At 38.4% G+C, this 19,931-nt stretch overlaps 1 protein-coding gene across 14 annotated transcripts in view; it reads left to right on the top strand.

Moving 5' to 3' along the window:
* Positions 1-19,931, top strand: part of CAB39L (calcium binding protein 39 like) — a 136,467-nt gene that overhangs the window by 86,607 nt on the left and 29,929 nt on the right. For all 14 annotated transcript variants that reach the window (XM_065533253.1, XM_065533257.1, XM_074022047.1 and 11 more), the window contains 3 exons: positions 1,444-1,562; positions 11,102-11,270; positions 17,721-17,780. In XM_065533253.1, the coding sequence (XP_065389325.1) occupies positions 1,444-1,562; positions 11,102-11,270; positions 17,721-17,780 (348 nt within the window). The remainder of the gene's footprint in view (positions 1-1,443; positions 1,563-11,101; positions 11,271-17,720; positions 17,781-19,931) is intronic.

The raw sequence follows: 19,931 nt of genomic DNA, 5'->3' as shown, positions 1-19,931 counted from the left end.
CCATATTGGTCAGGCTAGTCTTGAACTCTTGACCTCCTGATCTGCCCCCCTCAGCTTCCCAAAGTGCTGGGATTACAGGCGTGAGCCACTGTGCCTGGCCTTTTTGTATTGGACTTTTTTCTAAGCAAAAGGGAGACGTTGAAGAGTTTAAGGAGAGAGATGGCATGGTCATATTTGCATTTCTAGCTAGCTCACTCTGATAGGGTGAGGATGCTTTGAAGTGGAGACAGTAACTGAAGCAAGCTCTTTAATAGTTCATTTGAGAGATGACGGCCAGAACTAGGGACATACTGATTGAGAGTGCAATGTCATTGTATTACTATGTTCTCACACTGCTGTAAGGAAATACCTGAGACTGGATAATTTATAAAGGAAAGAGGTTTAATTGACTCACAGTTCCACACTGCTGGGGAGGCCTCAGGAAACTTACAATCATGGTGGAAGGGGAAGCAGGCACAGACCTTCACATGGCAGCAGGAGAAAGAAGAGTGAATGAACAATGGGGAAAGAGCTCCTTATAAAACCATCAGATCAAGTGAGAACTGATTCACTATCATGAGAACAGCATGGGGGAAACCACCCACATGATCCAATCACTCCCACCAGGTCCTGCCCTCCACACGTAGGGATTATGGGGATTACAATTCATGATGAGATTTGGGTGAGGACACAGAGCCAAATCATATCAGTCATTCTTGTACATATTTTTCATATAGTAAACTCAGGTCCAGTCCAAGATTTCTTTTGAAAAACCAGGCTAGACAGGTTGTAAGGTATATGAGAGTGCAGGTCTTGTCCATGAGGACTCTAAGAAGCCCTATCCATGATTGCATATCTGGTTCCTCTGTCTCACTGATTCAGTGATCTCTTCTATTCCTGTAGGCTAGATATGATTTGTTATGATCACCTAGATCAAATACTTCCACCTAATGGAAAACCCACTTTTTTTTTTAAGTCAAGGCACTAGGGTGAAGAAGAGTGAATAAAGTGATAACTTGAAGGCAAAAAATACTAGAAAGTAGATCAAAGAAAAAGGAATTTGATTTTAACCTACATTTTACTAAAATCTTATTTTCTTCATCTATTTTCCTTCCTTATTCATGAAGGTTTAAAAATGATAATCATAATTTTTTTCTTGCATAAAGGTAGACAGTGAAAAAACAAAGAATTCAGTTCTGTTGTATTCACTTTATGTCCTCCTGTGCTCTGTGGGAAATGGACTTCCAGTTGGTCAAATTTCCCCCAGCGCAAATCCTGCGGCAAGGAGCTGCATCCATTTTGTAGATAGGGGTCTATGGGAAGAGTAAGTTAACGTTTTTTGCATATTAGAAAGGATGATACCATTTCTGTCTGTGTGTGTATGTATGTAAGTATATATTCCACACACTATACAATTCATCCATTTAGAGTGTACAGTTTAATTGCTGTTTGTGTCTTTAACAGGGAAAAAAAGATGTGACCCAGATATTTAACAACATCCTGAGAAGACAGATAGGCACTCGGAGTCCTACTGTGGAGTATATTAGTGCTCATCCTCATATCCTGTTTATGCTCCTCAAAGGGTAGGTACATGGCTTCCTTTCAAGTAGGGCTAAGTTTTTAATTGTTGTTGAAAGTACATAGCATTAATCTCATTTGAGATATGATCAGTTCCCTTTTAGAACTGCAGTCAAGGTATTTGTCTTGCGTGAGGTCAGCCCTCTAGATCTGTCTCTGTGATTACTTAGGCTGCAGCAAAATCCTTTCTTTGCACCTTAATGTTTCTAAATGTTATGTTTCCATTTACTGCCTGCCTTTCCTCCACAGTTCTGCTATTTCTGTCTCTTCCTATTACAGTATTGCTTATGCTTCCCTATCTGCCCTATTCATAGCTGCCCACTTACCGTTTTCCTGACTGCTTGAGACTGAATGCCCTCAATATACACACAAGCACACACATATATATTCTGCTTCTGGGAACTGAAATACAGATATGAGAGTTTTTCCAGTAGCTAGCATCTGCCAAGGTGAATGTATGTGGGTCTATAGGGAAGCCATAAAAATGAAGTTGAGCTAGGTAATAGAATTCCTGATTATTATTTTTATTTTTTATTTTTATTTTTATTTATTTATTTATTTATTTTTTGAGACGGAGTCTTGCTCTGTCGCCCAGGCTGGAGTGCAGTGGCGCGATCTCGGCTCACTGCAAGCTCCGCCTCCCGGGTTCGCGCCATTCTCCTGCCTCAGCCTCCCGAGTAGCTGGGACTACAGGTGCCCGCCACCGCGCCCGGCTAATTTTTTGTATTTTAGTAGAGACGGGGTTTCACCGTGTTAGCCAGGATGGTCTCGATCTCCTGACCTCGTGATCCGCCCGCCTCGGCCTCCCAAAGTGCAGGGATTACAGGCGTGAGCCACCGCGCCCGGCCCTGATTATTATTTTTATGTACACTTATTTATAAATGTTTCTTGGGCATTTGGGGGCTACTCTGAATCATAATGACTGGAGATCTGGGTGTAGCAAAGCTTGAGGACAGCAGACCATCTTCTTCCTCCCCTTGTCTTTCTACTCCACTATCTTAAACCAGCACATCTCTTTATTTTATTATATTCCTGTTTTCAATCCTGCTGTTTCATACCTAGTCCATCTCACCTGTGTTCATTTTCTCTCTTGTACATTTTAAATATTTAATTGTATCAAAATAATACATTGTTTAAAAATCAGATATATCAATAAATAGTTCTTTACCTCTTTCTTTTTACTTTCATATATATGTGTGTGTGTGTGTGTGTGTGTGTATATATATATATATATATATATATTTTTTTTTTTTTTTTTTAAGACAGTGTCTTGCTCTGTTGCCCAGGCTGGAGTGCAGTGGTGCAATCTTGGCTCACTGCAACCTCTGCCTCCAGGGTTCAAGCAATTCTCCTGCCTCAGCCTCCTGGGTAGCTGGGATTACAGGTGCCCACCACCACACACGACTAATTTTTGTATTTTTAGTAGAGACAGGGTTTCACTATTTGGTCAGGCTGGTCTCGACCTCCTGACCTCAAGTAATCTGCCTGCCTCAGCCTCCTAAAATGGTAGAGTTACAGGTATGAGTCACTGCGCCCGGCCTCTTTGCCTCTTTCTTCTCCATTTTTCAGTCCTATTACCCAAAGACAACCACTTTTATCTTTTTTATTTGTTCATTTGTTTATTTGTTCATCATTGTTTTCATCATATATTTACCTCTGTGTTACAAATAATGGGCTTCTACTAATTTTTCATTTATCAATTTTAAGCAGTATCTTTGACAAGATAAACTAGATGATAGTCTTTTTACTGCCACCATTATTCTATTTCCTTTCCTTTATCTTCCTAATAAACTTTATCATAATTTTAAATTTTAATAATCACATTTAGATTATTATGACTGTGTAGTTATTATTTATTAGTGAGCAAAGTAGTATACTGTGATTACTTTGGTTTTGCGTACAAAATAATTGTTTTACTGGAGAATTGTTTCTTCAGTTCTGGAAAGGGAAAGATCCTTGTATCATGTATTAGTTAGGGGATGCAAAGCCTCTATAACACATAGACCCCAAAGTGAAGTGGCCTCACAGCAAGTTAAGTATATTTCTCATGTAATAGTGCAGAGCAGATGTTCTAGTTCATCAGGGGGTTCTGTCATCTTCAGCATGTGCTATCTAAGATCACTTTGTTCATTGCCATTTCAACCCACAGAAAGGTGAAAGTATATAAGAGATTTTATGTGTTTAGAGAATGACAAGAATTCTGGTGTGACTAGAGCTCTGTGTGAGTCAGAGGGAAGGGTGCAGGATGAGGTTGGAAAGACTGAGACCAGATTATGAAGAGCTTTCCAAGTCCTACTGGGGAGTTTGAATGTCATTCTGTAGGCAACATGGAGTCATCCAGGGACTAGACATGAGGAGTTCTGGTGGCAACGTAGAAAATGGCATGGGGTGGGAGGCTGAGATTCCAGCTTGGAAGAGTCTAGGGAAGAGATTATCAACAGAACTTTAATGGAGATACTGAGAATGAAGAGAATGAGTATTTGAAAACATTTCCATTTCTTTCCAATTCAAAAGTAATACATGGTTATTATTTAAAAACTAAAACATTTGAGAAATGTATAATAGAAAAAGAAAGTGCATCCCATAATCTTTCCATAAGAAATCATTATTGACAATTTGGGGACTACACCTCTGGTTTTAATTCTCTATTACAATGATTATTCCTCTGTTTTTCAACCCAAACTTTTAACTCATTCCTTCACATCCTGTTTTGTATAAACCATTTACTCATTGTTTGCTATGTGCCAGCTATTGTAATGTTTTACTTATGTTATATTGTTTACTTTCCAAATACTATGAGGACTACATATTATTATTATTATTATTATTTTTACCATATTACAGATGAGGAAACTGAAACTCAGAGAGAGTAAGGATATTGCTCAAGATTATACAGCTAATACATGACAGAGCCTCGTTTTCCATGCAGATCTGACACTAAATCCCATGTTCCTTTCCATTAATATACCTTTAAGAAGATTCGAGGACCATTCAGATGTGAAGGGAGAGGGAATTGTTGATGCTCTTGAGGACAGGGTAGTGGAACAGTTGTACCATAATCAGTTTTACCTGTTACCATTTTCTTTCTTTCTTTTTTTTTTTTTTTTGAGATGGAGTCTCGCTCTGTCACCCAGGCTGGAGTGCAGTGTTGCGATCTCGGCTCACTGCAAGCTCCGCCTTCTGGGTTCAAGCAATTCTCCTACCTCAGCCTCCTGAGTAGCTGGGACTACAGGTGCATGCCACCACACCTGTCTAATTTTTTGTATTTTTAGTAGAGACAAGGTTTCACCTTGTTAGCCAGATGGTCTCAATCTCCTGACCTTGTGATCCGCCTGCCTTGGCCTCCCAAAGTGCTGGGATTACAGGCATGAGCCACCACACCCAGCCCGTGTTACCATTTTCTAATTTAGCACTGAATGCTAGAGATTTAGCCCTTCTTAAAAGTCAGGATTTTTACTGAATTATCTCTTGTGAAGTCACTTTAAAACCTAGGACATAACTTGATTGGTACATTTATACATCAAACAATAATATTAAATGAGAATATGATAGTAACATTCTATATAGAACCTAAGTTTAACCACAAAGAATGTAAGACAAAAAGCAATTGATAGTTGTCTATCAAAGAGAATTATCTGGATATGTGGTATTGAACATGGTAGAAAGGATTTGGAGCCCAAGTTTTATGAAAAGATTATAAATAAGGACTTACTCTAAATGAATTTGTCTTCTGGCTCAGGCAAATGACGTTCTAGGGTACTGAAAGAACTTGAGAATGAGGTCACTGAACAGCTCTCAGTGATCCGTAAAGAACTGTGGCCAGTATGTTCCAGAAGGCTGATGTTAAAATCATAAATTTCTCCCAATTATCCATTTTTTTAAGTTTATTATAAAAATTTTTAAGCAGTTTCATTTTGGCAATTATTTTATAGATGGTGCTATGTAGTTCATATTTCATCACATCAGGAGATGTACTTTTAGTAATACTAAGACCGAGCAATGGGTTTAGATGGTGACAGTCTAATCCACTATAAAGTTTCCCATCAACCTTAAATTGTTTTTCCATCCATTGATGAACATTGCCTGATTCTGTCATTTCACTAGAGGTGACAAAAAGGTAATTTTGAATTCTGTCATTTCTTTTGTATATTTTATTGGCTAAAGTAGTTTTATAGAGAATACTGTCATTCACCCATCACAGCTTCAGGCATTAGAATACTCTGAAGTACAGTTCATGCCAGAGAGGCAGAATAAATGCTCAATTTTTTTCTTTTAATTATCATTTTAGAGAAAAGATATCCTAGGAACTTTCATTAGTGTCTAATGAGTTATTTCCCTTCCTCCCCCTGCCTTTATATATGTGTGTGTATAAATATATATATATTTATATATGTACACAGACACACACACTCTTCCAGTATCTGATTAACTAATGGATTGAATGTTTTCTATATGTCTTATTTAGTTCTACACATTTTTTTAATGCTCAGTTGACCATCTGTGGCCCCTTCTAGGTGATATCTCTTAACATATCTCTAAAATGATTTGTGAGAGCTTCCTTGCTTTCCGGTGTAACAAGATATGCCACCCAACTTGTACATTTGCTGACAAAGACCTGAAATTTCTACCAAGGATGTTGGTTATTTTTAGAGAGGAATGGTTCTTAGAGACTACAATCTGGATGCTAGGGGTGCTCATTGACACTGGATTGTTATTGCTTCTAGGCCTTTTTGGTAGACAGAATTAACACATTATTTTATTTATTTATTGAGACAGAGTCTTGCTGTGTTGCCTGTACTAGAATGTAGTGCTGTGATCACAACTCACTATAGTCTCACCTAGGCTCAAGTGATCCTCCTGACTCAGCTTCCCAAATAGCTGGGACTACAAGTGCATGCCACCACACTTAGCTAATTAATTTTTTTTTTTTTCATAGAAACAGGGTCCCACTATGTTGCCCAGGCTGGTCTCAAACTCCAGGGCTCAAGCAATCCTCCTGCCTCAGCCTCCCAAAGTGCTGGGATTATAGGCATGAACCACTATGCCTGGCCTAACTCATTATTTTTAGTCAGCAAATGTTTCTAGATTAGAAACATACCTTCTTGACTATATTGAAGAGGCCAAGTGTTTGTTGAATGGCATTTTACAAAAGTTTTCCAGGTATTTCCTGGCCTTGTTTACTTCCAGCAATAATCACAAAAGTCATTTTTCCCCTTACATAATGTAATCTTTGTTCTTAAATTGAAATATTCTTGCACAAGATCATTCTTCTAACCATTTTCTGTGTAATGATTACTGTAGCGCACTGCTAACTGAGACCATTGCTCTTATATTTTGGCTTTCATTGAATTTGAGAGAGAACTTTCATTATGCTGTCATTATTTAATGGGCATGCCTAGATAGTTGTGTGCCTTCTCCACACTGACACAGTTCATTATAGTCCAGACTATATGATCCAAATTACAGATCAACAGGGAAGATATGATTCAATTCTCTAAAGCAGTGATTCAGCATTCATCAGATTAACCTTTACTGGGGACCTGCCACGGTTAGCCATTGTGGGAAATGCAATAATTAGGCAGGATCCTTGCCATCAGGAAGCTTATCTATGAGTAGAGTAGATTAGGTGAGTTAAATATTGCTTCTTTACCAGACCTAAGGATATTAATGTTAGTGGGATTTGAAACTTAACATATGCTTATCTTTTGGAGCATTTCTTTATATAGCAAACAATAACCTATCAAAACTCAATATACTAGAGGGTAGTCAGGTAGAAATGATCTATGTGGATTATAAATCCCTTAAAGAGTACTGAGGAGAATTGGTATTCTCTATATATTTCTGTATATCCTTATGTATTTCTAACTTTAAGAAGTTGTAATCTCAGAATGACAGATGTCAAACTGCTGGGATGAAATGACAAGTGTGCTGACCCAGAGGAGTCTTGGCTTTTTAAAACATTCTTTTGTTTCTCAAGAATAAACTCTCAGTGCATCACAGATGGTTTCAATAAGCTTCACGAAATGAAAGGAAAAAGAGAACTAATATACCCAAAAGTTGGAGTGGAAACTTTTTATAGATGGTCTTAGTTTGGAAATTGAATTAAGAAATGAGAAAATGTTGGCCAGAGATGATGCATATTTTGTATAAGTCAGAGTTTGACTCTCATTAGAGTAGTATTAAGATATTTCTTCAGTTTGAGGTTCATTAAATTCATTATATGCATGCTTTGTGAAAAACATTATACTAGGCACTCTTTGGAGACTGGGGTAGGGGCAGGAGAAAGTAGCAATCAATGACAGACACCAAATGGAGATGGGGATGGGGAGGAGAGGAGAAGGTAACAGGATAAGTAAAGCATAGCCCCAACAATTAAATTGATTGTCATGAAGTGAAGAAAATAGACCTATAGCAATTTACTGCAGTATAACATAATACTGAATGAAAAAAGTGTTAAAGAGAAATTACAGACAAGCTGCTGTATGAGTGTGAAGGGCAGAGAGAATAATCCTGAATCGTAGTGATTAAGAAAGGCTTCAAGGAGGAGGTGGCATTTGAACCAAGCCTTGAAAGACGAGAAGCATCTCAGTCATGGGAATGTAAGGAGAAGAGCATTTCAATTGAGGGAATGAGGGGCTCCAGGGAAGTAACGAACGTGATGGGAGATGAAACTGAAAAGTTAAGGTTTGGCCAAATTACAAAAGTCCACACATATCTTACTAATCAATAAATCTGGATTTTAATTGTCCTTCCCTTAGATTCTTTCTTTAGGCCAACAGCCTTTATTTTATACTCTCTTGAGTACTCTATCAATAAATGACAGCGCTTTTCTCCTTTACATTTCAGAACATATACCCCTCTTTACAACATCTTTAATAAGACCCCACCTGATAACTGTTCCTTGTGAGCCAGTAGCCTGAGTTTCAGGTTTTTCTATTAAGAGAAATTACTAGCACTATAAATTGGCATTCCTTATATGCTACAAAGAATCATGACTATCTGAATATATTAGCATTTAATGTTACTGCGAGTTATTCAGGAAATATTCAAATAATATTTGTGAATATCATTCAGCATAAACAGGACAAAAATGAATAAATACCACCCTGGTATCTTTGTTTGCTGTTTCTTCTACTAATATTTGTAAATTTGATATTGGAAAGTAGTCTGTTTCCTCTATTGAATCTTTATTCTTGAATCTGTCTTTCATGAAAATTCTATAATCTTATAAAGAATAGTTCATTACTTATTGTTCAACAAAATGTTGTTGCTAGTAGTTGATGAGTAATAAAATATCTTAAAGTTTTATAGTGCCATAAAAGTATCATAAAAACTAGTATTCAGTTGAAATGGTCAATGATATCTCTTTAAAAATATGGTCAAATTTTATTTTATTTTTATTTTTATTTTTTGGAGACAGAGTCTCACTTAACTTTCCAGGGTCAAGCAATCCTCCCTCCTCAGCTTCCTGAGTAGCTGGGACTACAGGCGTGTGCCACCATGCCCAGCTAATTTTTTCAGTTTTTGTAAAGTCAGGGTCTCAGCTAATTTTTTTATTTTTAAATTTTTTGTAAAGTCAACCGTGTTGGCCAGGCTGGTCTCAAACTCCTGAGCTTAAGCAGTCCATCCACCTCAGCCTCCCAAAGTGCTGGGAGTATAGGAGTGAGCAGTCACGCCCCACCAGATTTTTGTGGGGGGTGGCCCTATACTCTGCTCACTTCCCAGTGTATCACAACTATATCTTTCTTTGTTCTATTCTTCCTATATTTACCACACAATTGTCAACTGTATTATTCCAATACAAGGCTTGTTGTACTTGGGCTAAGCATTATTCATTTTCTTAAAATCTTATCACACACTAGAATATATCTTAAATTTACTTAGAGATTGAATTTGACTTTGAGAGATTGTTGTTGTGTTAGAAATGGAACCAATCTAGTATGCCAGTCTTGAATTGTTTCACACAGTAGACGTTTTGTTTGTCTAGCATATTTTTTGCTGTGAGCCATGATTCCACTTAGGATTTAAGTGAGTCAATCAATCCACACCTATTGCATGCAAATCATATATTTATATAGGTCTCCCCTATTTTTTTCCTAAACTCCAGATAGGTGTATCCTACTGCCAAGGAGACACTTCTACTTAGATATCAGCCATCTCAAAACTAATGTGGTCAACCACAAACTCTTAATTACTTTCTTTTTTTTTTTTTTTTGAGACGGAGTCTTGCTCTATGGCCCAGGCTGGAGTGCAGTGGCCGGATCTCAGCTCACTGCAAGCTCCGCCTCCCGGATTTACACCATTCTCCTGCCTCAGCCTCCCGAGTAGCTGGGACTACAGGCACCCGCCACCTTGCCCAGCTAGTTTTTTGTATTTTTTAGTAGAGACAGGGTTTCACCATGTCAGCCAGGATGGTCTCGATTTCCTGACCTCGTGATCCACCTGTCTCGGCCTCCCAAAGTGCTGGGATTACAGGCTTGAGCCACCGCGCCCGGCCTAAACTCTTAATTTCTTTACTAACTTGTTCCTCTACTAGTTTATTCATCTTAATAAATAGCACCACCACCCACCCAGTGATTCAAGTCAAAAACATAGGAATCATTCTTGAATTCTTAGTTTCCAAATTTATTCCCTCACCCAAGTCCAGCTACATCATCAGCAAGTCCTGTTGACTCTTCCTCCGAACAGTATCCATCACCTGCCCACAGTCCTCTGTTCTGCTCCTGCCACCCCAGGCCAAGCCCCTGTCCCCTCTCCTGGGTTCTGCTCCCATTCTTATATGTCTCCCGCTGTTTTACAGACATTCTCAACAAGAAGCCAGAGTGATCTTTTTAAATCATAAGTTAGCCTTGTCAATTTCTTGCTTTAAACTCTCCAAAGGCTTCACATTACACTTAAAACAAAACCACACTGCTTACCTTAGCTGACAAAGCCGTATGTGATCTGGCCCCTGCCCTTCTCTCCACCCTTGCCTCATTTCACACCACTCACGGTTCTTCCTCTACAATCAAATCATGCAGGTCTTATTTCTCCTCTGTTTCTCTAAGCCTGTTCTTGCCATGGAGACTTTGCACAGTTACTTTCCTTTGCCTGGAACATTTTGCCCTTTACTTTAGTCTGAAGTAAAGTAACTTAAGTAGTCACTCACACACACACACACACACACACACACACACACACACACACACACACATAAGTAATCACCTTTATAATGTGGCGTATTTCATTGTCATCAGTTTTAGCAGCACTTCTCAATATATGAAATTATCTTTTCATTGTTTACATTCTGCCTCATCTCCCCTACCCCCAGCTGTCACCATGTTCATATTTGAGTGTATCTGAGTGTTTCAGATACACTCAAATTCCAGAATATGTCTGGAATAGTACCAGGCACATAGTAGATCTTCAGAGGGTATTGAATGAACCGTGACAAGTGGTATGTGTGTTTCCATTAACAGCAGTATTGAAATGGTTCTTTTGATGCCATTAATATTATTTTAATAGGATAACAGAATTCTCTATTTCTCTCTTGTTTACGCTTTAGATATGAAGCCCCACAGATTGCCTTACGTTGTGGGATTATGCTGAGAGAATGTATTCGACATGAACCGCTTGCCAAAATCATCCTCTTTTCTAATCAATTCAGAGATTTCTTTAAGTATGTGGAGTTGTCAACATTTGATATTGCTTCAGATGCCTTTGCTACTTTTAAGGTAATTTTTTTTTTCCAAATCAGCTAGGTCAATTTATAGTCACTTGGCCTCTGAAGAGGCAATTTAATTTTAAAAAGCAAGAAATTTTATTTCCTAGCCCTCAGCGTAGCCAACCTTGTATGATGTAGATCATAAGAGGCATCTGTAAATAGAATGCAGTTCATGAGGTCAGTCTGTCCTATTGCAGGAAAACAGCTCAAACTATTTGTCACAAGCTCACATGGACTGAATTCCAGTATATACGGTTATGTGGCAAGAGGAATATGTAGCGCTCTGTGTGTGGCATGCTGCCATTTATGTTAAAAACAGATTACGGGGCTTAAGCTTCCGCTTAAGGTATATATGCACTGAATACCTCTGCAAGGATGCATAGGAAACAGCAACAGTGATTAATTCTGGGGAAAGGAACCAGGTAGTGAAGGGAGATGGAGAATTACATCTTTGAATGTGAAGGACATCATGTTATTTTATGAATGTAATTTTTAAATGTCCACATGGTGAAACAAAACAGTAATAAATTATACTGTCATTTTTTCATAATCATCTATAGTTTGATCATGTATTATCTACTTTGTCACTATGTAGGAAATCGTAGGATGCAGTATATTCACATTGTTAGGTAACCAACTACTAGAACTTTTTTATTTTGAAAAATTCAAACTCTACCTCTATACTCATTAAACAATAACTCCCCATTTCCTCCTCCCTCCAGCCCCTGACAACGATTTTACTTTTCATTTCTGTGTTTTATCATAAAAAAAAAAATATTCAGAGAATATATCAGAAAAGAGTGCAGCTAATTTGCAGACAAACATACCAAAGCTTATTCATTTAATGAGTGATGTTACATTCAAGGTTTCTATTTTAGAAAACCAGTTACTTAGGCTTATCATCCTGCTATTATTTAACATATATTGAAGTTGGTATCAATGTATATTACATGCTCATTTTTCACTAATGGCAAACTTTTATCTTTCAAAGGCAGATAAAAGTTTTGGAAACAAAAGCCTATTTGACATTCCAGTTAGTGTATAAAGTGGGTGATCAAGTTAGCTAGAATTATTTTGGGGGGATAATAATGATAATGAAAATAATTTTAAGATAGAAATAAAATAGATATGATTTTCTTCAATGTCTACCAAATCAGCTCTGAAGCCATTTTAGAAGAGGAGTTCAAAAAATGTTATAAACTGACAATGTAACAGCATCATTGAAAAAAACAGGTTTTCAGGTTGAAAAAGTAGATAAGACTCATTTAAATGTATATATATTCAGATTCATTTCTTTAAAAGCATTTTAGCAATTTAATTGCTCTATCTACATAACTCCAAATTAATTTATACTTTTTTCAAGATATACATATGTAACTTTTTTTACAAGTTTTCCTAATTGTAATCCATATATTTTTATTTTTTATATATTATCTTAAATATGTATTTCAATAATATTGATATAGTCCATATACTAATATTAATACATACTCCAATCTTATTACTTTATGAACAGTGATTGAAAGTTGCCTATGACTTAGATGATAAATAGTTCTTTTAAATAGCTCTCCAGAGGTGGAAAAAGGGGAAAGCAGTGGTTTGCTGTGCTGAAAACTACCTATTATCTGCAGACTAGGAAGTTACCCAGCCTGTTCTAAGAAGGTGCCATAAATCTGTTGAAAGGTATATTAGCTCACATGGTCACAGAAAGTGTGAGAGAGTGTCAGAGAGTGGTAAAGGGCGGGAGATGTCAGTGGGGCAGAAGGAAGCTGGGACTTAGGGAGAAGAATGCCTGGCAGAGGGTGAGGGATGGGGCAGGGTCTCCGTGGAGGCAGAGCCTGCAGGCTGGGCCGTCAGAGGGATTTGTTGTGAGACCAAAGAGTGGTGGGTGGTTAAGGGGGAGGCAGGTCCTGGCAGCTGCCTGGGACACGATCTGTAAAGGCAACCAGGCCATCTCTGGAAATACAGGGAGCAAAGGAAAATCTAATTGACAAGACCTCTGGAGGGAGAATACTGTTTGATAATGATGGGAATATTTGGAAGCCACTGGGGTGGGCTGGGGGTGGATTCCAGGGCAGGCTTAAGCAACAGCAGCTGATTGTTAACAGCTGCCTAGGAGCAGGGTGAGCCCAGTTAACTGTGGCACTTTTTGAGACAAGGTCTCACTCCCTCACCTAGGCTGGAGTGCAGTGGTGCAATCTCAGCTCACTGCAGCCTTGACCTCCCAGGCTCCGGTGATCCTCCCACCTCAGCCTCCCAGGTAATTGGGACCACGGGCGCATACCACCATGCCTGGCTAATTTTTGCATTTTTAGTAGAGATGGGGTTTTGCCCTGTTGGCCAGGCTGGCCTCGAACTCCTGACCTCAAGCCATCTGCCTGCCTTGGCCCCTGCAAAGTGCCAGGATTACAGGTGTGAGCCACTGCGCCAGGCCACTGTGGCACTTTTGTTGTCATAAGCAGGAGGGTGTGCAGTTTCGGACCAGCACTGAATTGCCTGAGACAACAAAGGAAAGCAACCGCAATGCCGTCATTTCCCCAATGCCTCAGGCAAACCTGCAACAAACAAAAGGCCTCTAGCCTCTGGGTTTGAAGGGAAGGAGTTCGCAGTCTGCTCCGGTGTCCACAGGCCTCCATTCAGCCTGCCAGCCTCCTATAGTCTCCCTAAGGAAAGCAGGGAAGAGAGGAGGAGCCCACAGGGGAGGTCTGGGTAGACAGAAAAGGGCCAGGGAAAGAAAGAGAAGGGAAGAAGGGGAATTAATGAGAGGCTGAGTATAAAGAGTGGGAAGCTTGGAGTAAGGAAACCGAAATTTCAGGAGAACAGCCGAGTGAGGGAAGGAAGGAAGGAAAAGAAGGAGGAAGGACTTGGGAACAGATTCCTGGAAGTGACTGCTGGGTGGAGGGAGGGGCGGTGAGGGCAGCATGACTCCGGGCTCAGGAGTGTTGGAAATCCCAGGAGTGGCTGTGTCTTACCCAGGAAGACAAAAATTGTACAGCAGCTAGAGATGAACCCCCTCAAAAGGTGGATCTAGAGCTAGTGGTGCGATAGGCCTCGGTTGCATCCAACATGAAGAATGACATTAGATACAAAGGATGATTCCATTTCTTTCTACCAAAATGTCTGTGTTTAAACTACTAAGGAGGTGTTTGCTAATAATAGACACTACAGTCCCATGTTTTTTCCCTTTCCTATCAGATGGCTCATCGCTGTCATGGAAACAAGTAAATTCATTTTTGAAAAAAAACACAAGTAAGCCTTCATATAATTACAAACATAGAACAAACGCCAATAGAGGGGGAAAGCAAATACTTAATATGTATTTCTGAAAATTTCCCCAAAGGTTTTTAAACATTTGATAGAAAAAAATGTACTTGGTAGTAATTTTTTGCTGTCATATATTCAGCCCAATTTAATTTTCAGCAACAATATTGAATCAAAAATAAATAATGATGTTTTGATTTGTATTTAAGCCAATTTTCCATTGAATTTAAGTCAATCCTTTAAAATCTAAATAATCATAAAAAGTTTTCTAGTGTGCTGCCAGTATTGGAAACACCAATTTTCTATATTTTACCAAATGCTTATGGTTAATATAATGTAACAAATAAATCACTTTTTTTTTTTTTTTAAATAGCTGGTTTCAAAGGGTTTTGTTTGGTTGGTTGATTTACTGGATTTTGACATTGGCTTTGGGTTTTTATAATCTCCTACTCTCATCTTTTTGGTTTTGAGCTCTTAAAGGGACTGTTGCTCAGTTTAGTTATTAATATTGTAACATTGTTAGTTTATGATTTTAGCATAGAATTTTCTACCAAAAGTCCTTGCCCAAAAAAGGATTCCTTACAACCATAATCTCTTTCATCCCTCCCTCTAAAAATTCCCATAATAGAAGTGGTTTGAATTCTGTCTTTCTCTGCCACCTGGTAAGCTGGATGTCCTTGAGCAATTTAGTTAACCTTTGAGTTTTATTTTCCACATCTGAAATGAAGAAAATCATCCCTTTATCACGGACTTGTGAAGATCAGAAACTGCATTTGCAAAGTGCTCGGTTCACTCCCCAGCACAGTCAGCCCTCTGAACAGCAGCTGTCACTGGCTCCTCAGCCTTTTATGTCCCTGCAATTGTCTCTCTCACTCCACCCCGAGTTTCTCCCAAGCAGTATTCATTAAAAATATCGATATCAGATTTTCAGCATAATAGTTATACTATGCAAAACGTAGGCCTCTCAAAACAGAATTGTTAGGAGGTATGATGAAAGAGTACACTATTTGAAATAAGGCTTTTAAATTCTAAATTTTGAACTTTATTTTCCTTCACAATTTTCTGTCTTCTCCTTCTTGGGTAGGATCCTAGCTGTTTTTATTTTTATTTTTTTCACTCAGTTATGTGATCTATAATGCAGCAATTATATTTATCTCTGTATTATATGTACTTAAACCTGTGTGTATGTATATGTGGTTTGTACATACATTTATTGTATACATAAATTTGAAGGTATATCTATATATCAGTCCTATCACACACTGGAGTGGAAATGTGGGTGTGAGAGAGGGAATGTGTGCATTGTTTATTGACTGTATCCATTATATATATATATATATATATATATATATATATATATATATATATATATATATATATGCTGGAGGAATTCTACCCCACCCTATTATGGTTTCCTAATACTGGATTTTTAAGCTGTTTCAAGGTTTTTTTTTGCCCTTGGAATTTGAAAATGTTGGTTTTAACCTAACTCCCTCCTGATCCCTTTTTCTTTGGGGTAACACTCATGTATGACACAACCTTTCTAGGCAGCACTGATCTGCAACCTGCTCTTTTTGTTGCCACTGGAGCTGTGTGCACTGGGCCTGCAGTGTGGGGAACCCAGGCCTCACTTTCAAGGCTGATGACAGTTGAAGCAGGTGGAGAACTCCCACGGGTGCAGCAATCCACAGTGTCTGCTGCAGCCCATAGAGGGGCTGGTTCAGCTCAGAAAATTCCTATTACTGCTCATGGGGTTTCTATGATGTTAGGGGAGGGGTGCTTGAAAACAGGACACCAATACAAAAAAGAGTAGGGACCTCAAAGGATCCTGTGGAACTACCTTACTCTTTCAAGGGTCCCCTGATGTAGGAACTAGTTTGAATCAAGACCTTTGACAGGGCGGGAATGGAACCCCTGTAAATGGTTTTCCATTTTAGAACTTCAGTTTCAGAACGGTAATGAGTGCTCTGCTCCACCAGGGGGCAGTGGGGGGGGGGACCCACGTTTCCAACTGATAGGGCCAGTGGTTGATCAAGTTGTGTGATAGCAATAGGGAATTAAGAGTCACACTTATTATTTTTGAACTTGAAAATTATACTATGCAATGCTTTAAATATTTTACTTTTTAAAAAAATTAAAGTAGAAATAAGTGGGTTTTATTATGGTTGTTATCTACCTTTTCTTTGTGAGGTTATGTTGTGTACCTTCTATATGCTTTTAGGAAATTTTAATTAAATATGTATTAAAGTAAAAGAATTTGTTTTGGAAAACTTTTAAATTCTTGTTATGTTTTTAATTAAATTTTTCATGGCACCTAGAGAGAGTATTTAGCCTCTAAGCATATAAAAGGGATTAAGTGAGGCTTGTTTTCCTACAACATTAAGGTGAATTAAGGATATAATTTAGGTATGAGTTGAAGACAGTCAAATGTTTCTTCATGCTTTCGTTCAGTTTTCTGCAAGTTTATATCTGCCATAAGATAGGGCTACTCATCTTCAATTTTGAAAGGATGCATTGTGCTACTCAGTAACTTGCACACCACCTCATATCCCATTAATCCAAGAGCGGGAACAATACTGGTTTGACACTGCTAAATGTCAGTCCTATGCTTCCAGTATCCAAAGCGCCTTCATTTTAAAAGTTGTTAAGACACTTTGGGAGGCCGAGGTGGGCGGATCACGAAGTCAGGAGATCGAGACCATCCTGGCTAAAATGGTGAAACCCCGTCCCTGCTAAAAATACAAAAACAAAAATTAGCCGGGCGTGGTGGTGGGCGCCTGTAGTCCCAGCTACTTGGGAGGCTGAGGCAGGAGAATGACGTGAACCTGGGAGGCAGAGCTTGCAGTGAGCCGAGATCGCACCACTGCACCCCAGCCTGGGCAACAGAGCGAGACTCCATCTCAAAAAAAAAAGTTGTCAACTCATCTCAAGTTCCATTTGTTTCACCAGTTAAAGTATTTCTATCATAAATCTAACAATATGAATTTGAAACACTAGGTTTAACACTAGGGTTTTTCTTTTCTAACATGAAACAAACTTGTATTTCACATCTTAGGCTAAGCTAGGAATGGAAATAATTTTGTGGTGTAAATGAAAATGTTCTTCTGCAACTTTTATATGTTCTTAAACCTTAGAAAAGAGACATTTGTAATATTAATAGCTATAACAATTTTGTTTCACTTGGTTTTTCTTTTTCTAGGATTTACTAACCAGACATAAAGTGTTGGTAGCAGACTTCTTAGAACAAAATTATGACACTGTAAGTAGAAATCATTTTTAAAGACTTTCCCGCTTTCTCTTTCCCTCCCTCTTAGATCTGTGAGCAATTGCCCTTATGAATTATCCACAAGAGAAATCAATCGTATTCAGCCATACTCCTGATTTGTCTGCCTGGAAACCAGGTGATCAGGAGACTTTATGGAAAATTGAGATGGCGGGAGGTCAGGGCTTTCACCTTTTTTGCATCTCTTCCTGTTGTGTTCCGAAGCTCCAAGAAATGACTAGCACCTGCTTGCTTAGATGTTGCTCTTAGGAGGCAGTGGGTAACTCCAAAAGGAAGAGAACCCACCCTCACTAAAATAAATCATTTTACTTTGTTGATAATTAGTCTTACTTAGTAGTAAAAATACCAAAAATATTTTTTATCTTGCAACTCCCTGCCCTGACAGTGAGTCCAACTCAGCCTTTTGAGATTTGGTTGAACTATGACTCTTTAGAAAGCTTTCCCTAATCTCATCCCTCCCAAAACATGCATCTCTCTCTCTCTCTCTCTCTCTCTTTCTCTCTCTCTCTCTCTCCTTTCTCTCTCTCTCTTCTCTCCTCTCTCCTCTCCTTCCTGTCCCCTTCTCTCTTTCTGTCTCTGGCTCCCTCTTATTTTTCACCTTGTATTATTATGGTGTGTCTGTATCTTTCTGGCTGGCCCTTGCACCCCCTAAGAGGCAGGAATCTTATCTGCAGGACACAGGGTTAAGAGCACAGTATGGACTATAGAGTCTGCATGCTTGCTTGGCTTCAAGACCTGCCTCCTTACTAACTGTGTGGCCCTGGGCAGGTTACTACACCCACTGCAAAATGAAGATAGTAATAATACCTGCATCATACGGTTGTTGAGGGAATTTGACAAGATTTAAAGTTTTTAGCACAGGACCAGAGTAAGCACTCAGTATTAGTTTTTAATCATTGTTACTAATTTCCTAATACCTAATGCAGTGTCAGACATTTGGTGGTGACAGATCCATCCAAGAGCAACTATGCTTTTACTAAATGTATAAGCAATAGAAGCAGCATGATTAAAGTATAATATAGCACAAACCTGGAAGGAAAACTTTACATGTTTTGTTCTAGTGTTGGTTCAGATGCTCTAGCTCAGTGCTGTCCAGTAGAAATATAATGCAAGCCAGAAATGAGAGCCACTGTGTAACTTAAAATTTTCTAGTTGGCCACACAAAAAGGTAAAAAGAAACAGGTGAAATTAATTTTAATAATCTATTTAACCCAACGTATCAAAAATGTTATTCCAATGTACAATCAATATGGAAAATGATCATCGCTTCTCGGTCTTTTGGCTAAGATGAAGTGAAAAATGATCGAGCTATTTTACATTCTTTTTTCATGCTGAGTCTTTGAGATCTGGTGTGTATTTTACACTTAGAGCACATCTCAGTTTGGACTAGCCACATTTCAAGTGCTCAGTAGCCACATATGGCCCTGTGTTGGAGAGCATGCATCTAAACTAGGACTTAGGGAAGGGTGGAGTCTCTGATCCTCATCCTAGCAACAGCCAGAGTTATTTTTTACTGGGATTTTTGGCATTTTTACATGTGTTAGTTAATGTTACTACTCTATCCCCATCACCCAGTCTAGTGCCTGACACATAACAGCAGGAATGTAATCTGCTGTCTTAAAGGAGCACTTAACTATTTATATTATTGATGCCCAAACCAAGAAATTCTAAATGTTTATATATATGGTATGATGGGTGGATTTTTTGTCTTTGTCTGTTAAAAGCAAAAAACAATTTCATGTGTATATGATATTTATGGTAGTAATAAGTAAATTAAGGTAAAGTAACTTTATTGATTGAAATCTTTAGTATTGAATTAAATTATATGTACTTACAAAAAGAAGTGCATTTTTGATGATAACTATGACTTTATGCCTTCCCTACAGTAATATGCAGTGTAGTTGGGCACATAAGAGGCATATGGACCAGTGGTAGCAAACAAATATTAATAATAGTCCTCAAGGAGTCTCTGAATCATTTATGTCCCAGACAAAAGTTGCAACATACTCCTGAATGCTGAGAAGATGTGGCCTACTCTACCTATCAATAGTGTATCTTCACACATTCAAATCACAAATATTTAACTACTTGTCTTTTAATTATAAGTAAAATAAATTTTATTTTTGC

The sequence above is a fragment of the Macaca fascicularis genome, chromosome 17 (assembly GCF_037993035.2).
Source record: "Macaca fascicularis isolate 582-1 chromosome 17, T2T-MFA8v1.1".
NCBI classification, from domain to species: Eukaryota; Metazoa; Chordata; class Mammalia; order Primates; family Cercopithecidae; genus Macaca; species Macaca fascicularis.
This window is presented reverse-complemented; position numbering and strand designations above follow the sequence as displayed.